At 40.4% G+C, this 12274-nt stretch overlaps 1 protein-coding gene across 2 annotated transcripts in view; it reads left to right on the forward strand.

The window, feature by feature from the left end:
• PRMT3 (protein arginine methyltransferase 3) overlaps window positions 1-11885 on the forward strand; it is a 50802-nt gene extending 38917 nt beyond the window's left edge. For both annotated transcript variants that reach the window (XM_063397552.1, XM_063397551.1), the window contains exons 13-15: window positions 3078-3125; window positions 3319-3406; window positions 11273-11885. In XM_063397552.1, coding sequence (XP_063253622.1) covers window positions 3078-3125; window positions 3319-3406; window positions 11273-11382 — 246 coding nt within the window. In that variant the 3' untranslated portion in view covers window positions 11383-11885. The remainder of the gene's footprint in view (window positions 1-3077; window positions 3126-3318; window positions 3407-11272) is intronic.
• Window positions 11886-12274: the final 389 nt, after the last annotated feature.

The raw sequence follows: 12274 nt of genomic DNA on the forward strand, positions 1-12274 counted from the left end.
ATGTTTCTCGTGTTGTTCTACAGAATCCCTGGCAGGTTTTAGGAAGGCTGGGGGTGCTCTTTGTAAGGAGTGTAGGTATCTGTGTAGCTGGCTTGAGATCCCTTTGGCCTGGAGCAGACAAAACGTGACAGAACAGCTCAAAAAGCAGGAAGATCTCAGAACACTGACAAGATAATAAAAATTTTGAGCATAGCATTGTGTTTGAATGAGAGTATATGGAGGACAAACTATGGAAGACCACACAAAACAATCAGTTTCCTGAAAACAGCTGGTGAATTTAATACCTCCTGTGGGGTGTCTGTTCAGAAATAAAACTGAACTTATTTCATGAAAATGATGTCTGATTTGGATAAATTGAGTGCCTTTCAAAGAGCTGTTACTGGCAGGGCAACACATGCAGTCTATCTCACAAAATCTTCCATGTGAAATCAGGGAGAGGAACAGGGAGTTAATGTAGGCTGGAGTTCCTGGGAGGCTTTGGCACAGAGCTGAGATGGGTATTATTCCCTGGATATATGCAAATAACCGTTTGTGTTGAACAGCAGGTTTCAGCATTTTCAGATCCTTCCTTTAAAAAGGTAAGCCACAGGCTATGTTCATCAGAGTGGGATGTATTTCTTCAGTGGTTTTCTTGCTTTCTGTATTTCCTCAGCTGTAATTGGCTTGTAGAATAGCTGTCATAGGGAATATTAGACAAATTTTGCAGGTTGTCACTAACTACTGGGTTTTATATTAGGCTTCATATTTTCCCAAAGGTTTAAAATATGAGACGGAGATTAAACACACTGTTGGTAAAAACAAATTACATAGTTGTAACCGATTTCAGAAAGAAAATCATCAAGCCAAGTGTGTGTGGTTGGTTCTTTAAGTTGGCTCAAAAACATTTTGAAAACTGTTAATGAAAAGTACTCATTAGATTTCTCAGTTGCAATATGTGCTCTTACAGTTAACATCATTCAAGCTCTCCCCTCAATGTATTTAACTAAAAACTATAATTTCTGTTCAGCTAAACAGGGCTGGGGGTGTCTCTGGACACAACTCAGCAGGGAGTGTGTTTCAGTTTTGGGGTGCCTCCACTGCCCAGTTTTAGGTGACAGAATTCTGGGGAGTGCCCAGAGCTGTTGACAGGAACATACCCTCAGGAACTTGGGCAATAATATTTCTCTATTTTTGATTTCTTTTGGCTCAGTGATTATTTCAGTGTTCAATATTGAAGGACATGTATCCATTTTAGAAGATAACAAGAAGAAATGAATGGATCAATGTAGAGCTCTTGTTCTCTGTAATCCCTGGAGCTCTGACTAAGGCAATCTTTGTGATGTGTAGTAATTATTATGACTACTCTGGATAAGCTATTCAAAGTCAGCATTTGAGGTTGTTTTAGATAGGGAATCCACTGATACTGTAAAGAATAAAATAGTTATTTATCTAGTGATTTACAAAAGGTACAAATCCTGTTTCCCTTGACACAGGGCAGGCAGCAGTGAACACTTTCTTTGCTTGCAACTGAGTTTCTTTTCAACCAGAACTTGACCCCAGAGAATGGTTCCCTGGAGCCTTTGCTCAGGGCAGCATTTCTCAGGGTATTTCTGTCACCTCTTGTTACCAAGTGTGTGGGTATTTGCATCCACCTTAGCTATGGTCTCTCTGCCTGGAGCTTTCGGCTTTTTGATCCAAGATGCATATTGATTCTCTTGTTTTCTCTGGAAACCAGATTTTGTTTTTCTCCTCAATGTATTTTTGTTGTCACAACCTTGTTTTCGTGCAGGAATCACATCCTAGGTCTTATTTGTAAGTATACCAGCAGTATTGAGCTGATGACTGAAAAATATTTTATATGACTTGCTGGATCTCCAGCTAATGTCCAGAAGAGATTGTGCATCAATAAAAGTAGTCTGATGGGTCAATAGAACTTTGTCAAAACCTTCTCAATCTTTACTCAAAAGGCATGTTAGAGACAAGGCTTTAATTCACTTGGGAATGAGATTCTCAGACTGAGTGATAGGACTATACCAGAGGGCTGGAAGAGGCACTGTTCCCACTGTCTGATGCTCATTTGTCATGAAGGGCTCTCAGTGTCTCCAGAGTTTGTTTTGTATTTTAACTCTTTAGCCACATTGGAATTTGGAATTTGACAGGCTTGTCTGGAGTGCCCTTTGTTGAAAAGCAGGTGCTTTAACATAGTTTTCCTGATTTAACACATTGTATTCTTCATTGTGTTGGCATCATCTGGATTTAGACTGGAGAGGAAGAATACCACAATGACTTATTCATATTACATATTTCATAATGGTAAAACCCTATACCCTAATTTTGTAAGCATGTTTTACTTTTTTTTTTCCTATCACTAACTTGTGAGAATCTGTATGAAGGGTGTGCTGTAGAAATTGTCCTTTTTAGCTTTTCAGAATAACAAGTTTCCTGGTCCTGGGCTAGGAGACAAACCCTGGTGCAGTAAGAAGAGGTTACAGAGGGTTGTTTGCAGTGGGTTTTCATGGAGCAGGCTTGCCATCATTGCTTTGGTACATCCTTTGTTGGGAGAGAGGGAGTCCCCAGCTGAGGAACTTCAGCTCCTGTGCTTGCTCAAAAGCTCTGTTTGGGTCAGTTCTTCAGGCTGATGTCACAGAAAAGCACAACTGCCTTGGCACCAGGCTCTGATGTGCTTTAGCCTTCTCACAGGACAGGAGGAAGCAGGTAAAGGTGAGCATGGACAGGATTTCACAGCTGAAACAGAAGTGGATGTTTTTATTAACATCTTCCACTTGTGTATTTGGGTTTCTGGGACTCTCACAAGCCATTTTTTTTGTCAGAAAAGCAGTCCAGCATTAAAAGACTAATAGTGTCAATATGCTGCTTTGTGTGTGACCATTTTATATCTATTAGTATTACTAACAAATTCTTCCCTGAGGGTGGTGTGGAACTGGCACAGGTTGTTCAGTCACACCATATAAGCTTGTTCCTCTTGGTAAACACCTGAAAAGGAGTAGAAATTCCAATAAATGCATATATGACTCTCAGATTTCTTCTTGTTACTATTATTCCTTTATCGTATTTACATTTTCACCTTTTTTTTATAGGCAATTGCTGGTTACTTTGATGTATTTTTTGAGAACTGCCACAACAAGGTGAGTATTTGGGGTCTTGCATTTCAAAAATGTCTTTGAGAGATGAGGATTTTATTTTGCCTCAAGGTGTTTGGCAGTGAGTCCATTTTGCTGTAGCAAAGACTGCATGTGCATTTGTGTTTGGTAATTGATTGATGTGGTGTGATATGAAGAAGGTTGTTTTTAATCAAACTCTTGAACTCTCCCGTTGCAGGTCTTGTTTTCAACTGGTCCCCAGAGTACCAAAACACACTGGAAACAGACAATTTTTCTCCTGGAGAAGCCAATTCCTGTAGAAGCAGGTACATTTAAATTCAGTTGAGGTGCAACAATGGTTGTGTTACAGTGCTGTCTAAATATAAAATACTTCAAAAATGACATGAGTTTCAAAAAGAACTAGTAAATAATGCTTTCAGCTGCTGGTAAAGGAATTTTTTCCTCTCATCAAAGCAGGGAACTCTTTGTGTACAAAATTCTTGTTTAAAATTATACATAAAAGTGTGCATAAATACCTTATAAGTGGTCATATATCTTATAATTGTATAGCTTCATACTGGAATTTTGGTGAGAAAAGCTCTGTATCAAAGCATTTCTGATGCAAAAAAATGTAAGACCAGAACACTGCTCTTGACGTTCTACTAATTTTGATATTGCTAATATTCTGAAGTATCAAATTTGTCTAGTGATTGCACAGGAGTCCTTGTAGCCCTCCTGAACTGTTGTATTTAAATGGATCATGAGTATAGGCACAGGTTGTATCTGCCACAGTGGGGCTACTCTGTAAAATAAAAAGTTTTAAAGAACTCACAGCCATGAACTCGAGCCACTGAAGTGTTGAATAGGTTAGTTTGATACACTGTAAATTTTTATAAAGTGGTTAAGTACTGTAATAAGTTTCACCTTGAATTTGATGCAAGTTAAAAGGTTTTTGTTGTCATCAGGGATAAGCAAAATTCAGATGATAAACTGTTGAGGTGAGGTTTTGAAGTCTATAAAGTGATGCTTGTTAGTGGTTTAATTAGTTCTATTTGTGAAGTCTTGAAAGCACATTTGATACAAGTAGTCAAATATTCCTTGCTTTATAGACCCAAGTATATCCATGACCCTCATGGAATGGTCAGGCAAGAGGATGGACATGCAACAGGTCAAGAATTATAAATCCTAACCTCTTACTCCTGTAGAACTTTCTTTCAGATTCTCACAGTCCTTTTATAGTCCAAGGAAAGGAAGTAGTTACATTTTTATGCTGTTATTTTATTTGTCTCCATGTGGCCACTAGATCTTTCCTCACCACTGTTGAACTCTCACCCAGTGATGAATCAGTTTTACCAGGAGCTTCTTTCCTAGAGGCACTGAGGTTTGTGATACCTGACAAATTATTTCTGTCTTTCATGCTTTGGCTTTATATTCTTAAACAATTTTTATTTGCAGTTTCTTAGGTCTTGTCACTTCTTGGGGTGCACCAGTGCTTTGGTGCATTTGTACTTTGCTTCTGTTCTCTTCTCTTTCTAGACAAGGCTGACTGAGATCTCCTTGCTGCTACCCATTAAATCTCAATGTCACAGCATGAATTTTTTTAAAGTGCAATGGCATTTGTTAAAATATGCACATTATTTCATATTACAGAGATCATTTGACATTTTTCAGCTGGGTGAAATGACTGGGAGGTGTGCCCCAGCCCAGAGTTCTGCTCTAGGTGTGGTGACTTTCTGAAGGCAGCTGCAGGAATAATGTGCTCTGGAGCAGTGAACACAGCCAACTTAACCTTCAAGATCCCTTGTGCTGTAACTCCTTCCTTCCTTTTATTAGCTCGTATTTCTTAACATTGTTCTCATAACAAATCTTGTCCCAGCTATGTTTCTCTTTCTTCTGCCTGTGTCCTTCTCTTTGTAATTATTTAAGTTCTCCTTTCCCATCCTTTTGCCCATTCTGTCTGGTTTTATATCTTAGATGAAATTACCACTTAAATCTAGGATTGTCTGCCTTTTGCTTCCAGTGCTAGTGAATATTCTGAGAGAAACTGCCAATGTAATTTCCTTTTCTTTTGCAATCCCAGTCTTAATTTCTGTGGGTTACTTGTTGCTCATTGATGTCATAAGCCCATCAAGCAGAAGGTGTTTCCTGATATTTATATAGGAGTATATCTTAATTTATGTGATTTTTCTGGAAAAACCATTCCCTCTTACTTTGATCCTTCTCCTTCATTGTTCCAAAAATCTTTCTCCTCAAGACATGTTGTAATAAGTACAGATTTCCATATCTTCCTTTTTTATATTCTTTTCTTTCTCTAAATAGTGACTTGAATATTCATCTTGATAATTTGTAGTTAGCCAAATTGCTTTTGTTTCTTCAGTCTTCCCATTTTCTCAGCATGGATTTGGTTGAGTTTATTTCTTTCAGCTGTTGCAGGGCTTGCGAAGTATTGACTTAGGTTTGAAGCTGTATCTTCTGTGTTCTGATTGATTATTCTTTTATTCTTGACTGTAAATATTTCTCTGGTGAGGTTTCTTTCTAGCTCTTCTTTTTTTAGTAAATATCAGGAAATAAGCAGAAATAATGCAATTGGGGTCTTAAAATAATCTGACCAGTGTTACCATGATGGCATTCACTTGTAGCTCTTTAATAGGTTGTGAAAGAAGAATTTGCTAGTGGAAAACACATCTAAATTTTTTTTTGTTTTGGAAGCATCTTTCAGGCAGGGCAGCAGCTGTTTTTTCCCCAGTGAAGAAAAATTATTCCCTCAGATTTTTAGTTCCAAGTAGAAGAGTAAGGCTGACTGAAAGTCCCTTATCAGATGCTTTATAGCTTTTGGGGCCGTGCCTGGAGTGGTTATAAAGCACTGATTGTATTTGGTTTTGCTCTGTAAAAGAGGTTGAGCTTACAGATAGCCAGACCTGCTGGGTATTTAACTGGAAAATGCTCCTTTATGCCACGGCAAAATTGTTTTGTTCTGCAGTGTGAACTAGCTAATTTTCTCAGCTGTTTGATGCCAGGGTATTTTGTTGTAAAAATAGATCTATTTCCTCAGCCATAAAAAGGACTGAATGTTTTGATCTATTCTAATGATAGCAGAATCCAGCAGTTGCCAGCCAAAGGATGGGTGCTGGAGCTCATCCTGCCTCGTTTGCTGCTCCTGCTGCAGCCTGCACTCGTGTTTGGACATCTCTGGGATCAAGTGGGAGAGGTTCATTCTGCCTCCAAAGGTCTGGCCAGCGAGGCAATAAAATCCACACCTAATTAATACTGATAATTTGCCGCTGAGTTTCAGCTTGATACCTGTGGTAGATAGCTTTGTATATAATGGATATATGCAAATGGATATATTTAATGGCTAATTTCTGTTCATTTCATTTAGTTTTAATGTGTGAGTGGGGGATAGCCTCTCACTATTCATGCGTTGTGAAAAAACAGTTTTCTTCCTCACGGACTGTGGCAAGAGACTTGAAACTGATTTTCAGTCAAGTAAAACAAAATAGCATCAGCATGCTGGAGATGCTTTAACTGTTTAGCAAGCAATTAAAATTAAAGAAACTGAAGAAAGAAGCAGTATATCCTGGGTTTTCTCAGACAAAACAGTGATCTATTGTAGACTCCCTACAGAGTATGAACCTCCTCTTGGAGCCTTTTAATAGCTTGAACATGTCTTTATTTTGAAGGTTGAAATTGAGATGCCAGAGCAGTATCTTTGTCTATTTAATGGTCCAAAAATGAGTCTCTTCCTTTTGTTCTTCTTCTGAAATATTCCTGCTAAGCAAACAAAAAATTACGTCATTCTCATTTGGTTGCCGTAAGAATTTGCTAAATAAATCAAATGCTTACAAAAATTATTTTAAAGGGTCCATAGAATCTATTCAGTAACAATGTATTAAGTTAAAACCCAGCTCTGTATGCAGGCAAATCCTATTAGCAATAAAACAGCCTATTGTCAGCACTGCATGCTCTTAATATTGCCTTGCAGTGAAAATAAAACCTTGATTTGTTTTTGTGTGGTGTTAAAGAGGCTAGCACAGCAAAGCTGGAGCAGAACTCACATGACTAAGCTCCTGGAAAATCCTTGATTGTCTTTAGCTGCCCACTCTCTGTAATTGGAAAGCTGTTTGTAAATTTACAAACTGAAAGAATGTAGATTTGTCTACTTAGACAGCACTATTAAAAGTAGGGAAACAACTCTGGCAACATTAAGCTCTCTGAGTGTTTTGATCCTATACTCAAATACTTCAATATTGTGCATCCCAGTTGGATAATTTGGCTCCTGATTAAGATTTTAGTGTCTGTTTTGCCTGTCTACAGCTGCAGTGAGGTGTCTGTAGAAGTCTGTCTCTGGTTTATTTACAAGTGGCACCTCCAAAAGTGATGCTGGCTTTTAAAACCTAGTATATGTTAAAACCTGAGTTTTGAGGGCACATTAAGTCTGGCAAGTCTTAGGTTGTATTTATCAAAATTCATTTTAAAATGATTCTGCTGACTTCTCAGAAACATTTTTAGGTGTGTGTTTCAGGGCACTAAACTGAGAGAATCTCTTCTCATGGCTGTTGTGCCTCATTGAAAGATAATGGAAATCCCATATTTAGAAAGGAAAACTCGGCTAGACCGATGGCACAGATGTGCCATTCTGGGTGCCTCCCTTTGCAAGCTCTGCAGCTGCAGGGGAATATGCTTCCAACAGCAACAACAATCTGATTTTCTCAGGCTTTGTCACACTGCTGAGAGAAGGCTTGGGACAAGGATATACTCCCAGAGCATGATGGAGAGGACAGAACCTCAGGAGAGCTTCAGCAGGGGTTCGGCAGTGGTGCAACAGAAAGGAGTTGGCAAACAGTTGATCAAAGGAGCCAGCCCAGAAGGAGAGTGTCACAGGTGGATGATGGAAAAGGCAGTGGCTGCTGCTCAGAGCAGAAAGTGCTTGTTGGATCACACTGGGCTGGAGATTGAGTAGAAGTGGCCGGAGGGGAAGGCAGCACTCCGTGGACAGCTCAGGTGCCCACAGTTTAAGAGGATGAATGGGAAGATTAAGGATAAATTCCTGGGTTTAAGGGAAATGCTCCTGGTCCCACCACAAACTGTTTCAGTCTTGTCTTGTTTTCCATTGTCAGAAGATGGGTGGTCTACAGAAACCACTTTCTGCCCAGAGTAATCCTTTTGAGAATTGCTGCTTTTTCTGTTACATGCTAGAGCTTAATTTAGCATTAAATAGTGGGCCCAGTTACTTAAACTAGAAGTTTAACAGAATAATAACAAACTAAAGTTTGTCAGCTGCCAACAAGGACAACCTTGTTGAGCAGAGCAGTTTTAAGCAGTGCTGGTTTCTGGCTGGGAAAGCTCAAACCCACTCAGTAGGGACAGTGTAGGGCATTTCTAAAGGTACTTTTCACCTGCAGTTCAGTAGTTTAAGTGTGTTTAGCCCAAAGCCCACTGCAGTTTTCTAGCAGCTCTCTGAAACAATTCGTGTGAGCACTTTGATAAGATTCTTAAATTTTAATGGTGTTCAGAATAAATAATGGTTTGAGTACTGTGTTCTTACTTGTCCCACTGTCAGCTTCATAAAACTCTTCCAGGGGAAGAAAAGAAGGAAACCTGCAAGACCTTGATTTTTGGTACTCTTAGAGTCTTTTTTTGGGATCAGAAAGGCAGGAGACACCAAGTTGTACTGAAAGGCAGGGTAGTTCCTCACATTGCAAGCTCATTGCCATGGGTCATTCCAGGCTTTATGTGGATATTATGGATATGCATGCAAGGGTCTCTGTAGAATCTTTGATTTTGATCAAATCCTTTATAGACTGAAAAACCATGATTTGGTGGGCCTGAACCGTGTTGGTGATGGAGGATCTCTGCAGAGAGATATCTTGGCTCACAGGCTTCAGGCTGGCCCCATGTGTGATTGTGCTGCTCAGCCATAAGTGACAGATGCTGCTGCTCACAGTTTTACTGGTGGTGAAAGACCCAAAATGATGTGGTTGGAGTGTCCAGAGCACGGGTACTGCAGAGCCTGCAGTCATGCAGTGTGTCACAGGGAGTCTCACAGGGACACATAGGGACATAGGGATGTCCTTTTTCCTGTGCCAGCCATGCACACACAGCCCTTCCCCTGAATTCTTCTGCTTTTCCCATTTGGGGGAAAATTTTTCAGCCTCCCCAGAGGATAATAAAATGCGGGGAGGGGATGGTAATGGATTCAGTTTTGTCCTAATCAAACTGCAGTGGCGCTGTGTGGTGTGCCTGCGTTCAGCTGAGCGTGATAAGAGCAAGGTGATGCAGCTGAGTCCCGGGGACAGCTTCCTGCAGGCAGCTCCTAGGACAGGGGAGGGGGAAAACATCCGTCATTCTCTATCTGCATGGCATTGATTCATTGTTCAGAAGTGCCTTTGGGTCACCGCTGTTGTTGGCTTCAGCCCTCAGAAGAGGCTGCTCAGAAAAGCACATTTAGTGTGCTTACAGCATAAGGAATAGCTGGGAGAATGAATGGAACACTTTGTGTCCTCAACTGTCTCTACAAACAGAATCTGAGGGGTCTCTTCTGTGAAGTCAGCTGTTTATGACATGATATTTAAGTTTTTGCTTCATTTGTTTTAGTGTTTTGTGTTAATGTTTTCGATGGGAAGATGGAAATATGGATTAATTGAAATCTTAGTTCTCGGAGGCTCTTCTGTCTTACTGAATTGTTATCGCAGGATGTTAAAATAAATCAAATAGGTCGTTTTGAAGCAGTTTTGAAAATCTGTGTGTTCCAATCAGGTTAGATTTCCTCGCTGGGGTGAACCTATAATGCCCCTTTTTTCTTTATTTTGTCCTCTCTGGCAAACCTGTCTCTGTTTGAATAATCTGTGAACCCCTTTTCACAGTTCTGTGCAAATTGCATTGCGTTATGTCAGTCTTTGGATTCCTCATAACAAAGCTGCCCAGGAATTGTAGTGGAATCTCCAGCTAACTGTTACATGATGAAAAAAAAACCAGAAATACCAAAAAATTATTTTCTTGGCACTGACCTTTCTGATCCTTGGTACTACAGTCCTTTTTGATAAGCCGCCTTTGATATTTCCTCTGCAACCTTTAACAAAATGTTCTGCATTTATAGTTTGGACTGTCAGTTTACTGCTTGTGGATGCAATTGAGAATTGTGCCAAATTCAGACCTCCAAAATGCTTCCTGAATTTGAAACCAGCTTAGTTTGGGAATTGCTGTTTGTTTTCAGTTTTGCAATGAGAAAGTTTCTTAGCAGAATATTAACAATGGCTTTTAAAACCACAGTGAGTACTGAACAGCTGGAAAATGGATGCAGTGAGGTAGAAGAGCAACAGCAGAGGATGTGGCTGGTGTGAGTGATGAAGAGGAGTGGGGCAGGGGAGGCCTGGTGGAAGAGCAGGGAGTGGATGGGCACCATGGCCTGCTGCAGTGTGTTCAGCACAACCATCTGGGAGGATGTAGCTCTTCTGGGTTTAAAATGGTGAGATGGGGTGGCTCAGCAGTGGAGTTCCTAGATGTGCACATTTACAGATGTGTCTGTCTATATTTTGTGGGTTGTATATTTGCAATTTACAAACTTTCCTTAAATGAAAGATCTTGGTAAGGACTGGAAAGAAATTAAGATCAGTTTTTCTCTTTTTGTGTCAAAAGCATTTGCTCTGGGTGTAACTGAAGGACATACCTGTCAACTGTTATGACACTGACACTCTGTAAAAGAAAACCTGCAATTAATAATGTATCTGCTTGCAATGCCACAAAGATTTTTGTGGCAGTTTCCTCTCAGACAAAAACAAACCCCACCAGGTCAGAACTTGAATGAAATGGAGTGCAGATACAGAGCACATGGCCCATACAGCAGGAGGGGAATAGGCTTTTGTGATTTCATGGTTTTAGTCCAAGATGGTGAATATATCTAAGGGATACAGAGGTTTTCCCCAGCCACAAGTGAAATATTTGGCACATCAGTAATATGGGTGAACCTCTGAGAAATAAAGCATCAGCCACAACTCAGCATTTCTCCAGGTTTAACTGAGTCAGTTTAACTTGGGTTTGTTGTCCAGAGCTTCCAAAACTTAAACCTTTGTAGGCTCTTAAAATCCTGATCAGTTGGGAACAGCTTCTCATGCAACATGGATGCAGTGCCCCTTTACTGTCACTGTGAGTGATTCAGTGCTGTAACCAGAGCAATTCCCTTCTTGTTTTTCCAGGAGAGGCCCTCAGAGGAAAGATCTCAGTCCGCAAGAACAAGAAGGACCCACGGTCCCTCTTCATCACCCTCTCAGTGAAGGACACCCAGCAGACCTACAGCCTCCAGTGAAACTCTCCATGGCTGGCAGGGGCTCAACTCAAATGCTGCACTTGGCTGCTGATAACTGTTCTGAAATACCCAAAAATGGTAAACTCCTGGGTCTGTGTGTGGGTGTGTGCACACACAATATGGAAAAGCTACCTAGAACAGAGATTTGGGACAAAACCAGATTCTGCTGCTTCTCATGTGGTGTGAGGACAGCAAGAAAGATGGGTTTGGGTTACCCAGGTGAGAAAAAATGAGCCTAAACTCTTGCTGTAAACAACAATAAATATGATCTCTCAGTAATGTTTTATTCTTCTGCTGGCAAAATCCTTGTATAGTATTTTTTTATGAAAGAAGCAGCTCAATCATGTGTCAGTGCACCTCAACAGTAGCTGGAAAATCCCAATGGGAATCATTTTGGAATTCCAACTGCAAGATTGCAGCAACAAAGACGGTATTTTTGTTACACTTCTGCAGTTTCAAAGTTGTATACGTTTCAGTCACATTTGTCTAAATAAATGAACCCAGTGTGATATATAATGCAGTTGCTGCTTCTCTTGTGTTCTGTGTAATTGGAAATTGTGTCTATCCTGTGATGGCTCATTTATCTGTGCCTACAGTTTTTTCTCTACTAACCTGTGGGGGCATAGGTGGGTGGAAGTTGTGTCTTAGCAGCTTGGGGAAAAAACACAACAAACAAAAAGCAGTTGCTGGAGGGGTGGGTTTGGTCTGGGTTCTTACAGAAACACTGCACACTCAAGGGTTGACTGTTCAGGGGAGGGGGAAGTGCATGTAGGGGTTCATTTTAATTCCCTTTAGGCTCTTTCCTGATGAACATGTGGATGTTCAGGAGCTCAGCTCATATACCAGGAATGCTCAGGTACTGATGTAGATCCCTCAGTTTATGCAAGTGAGA

The sequence above is a fragment of the Prinia subflava genome, chromosome 5, assembly GCF_021018805.1.
Source record: "Prinia subflava isolate CZ2003 ecotype Zambia chromosome 5, Cam_Psub_1.2, whole genome shotgun sequence".
NCBI classification, from domain to species: Eukaryota; Metazoa; Chordata; class Aves; order Passeriformes; family Cisticolidae; genus Prinia; species Prinia subflava.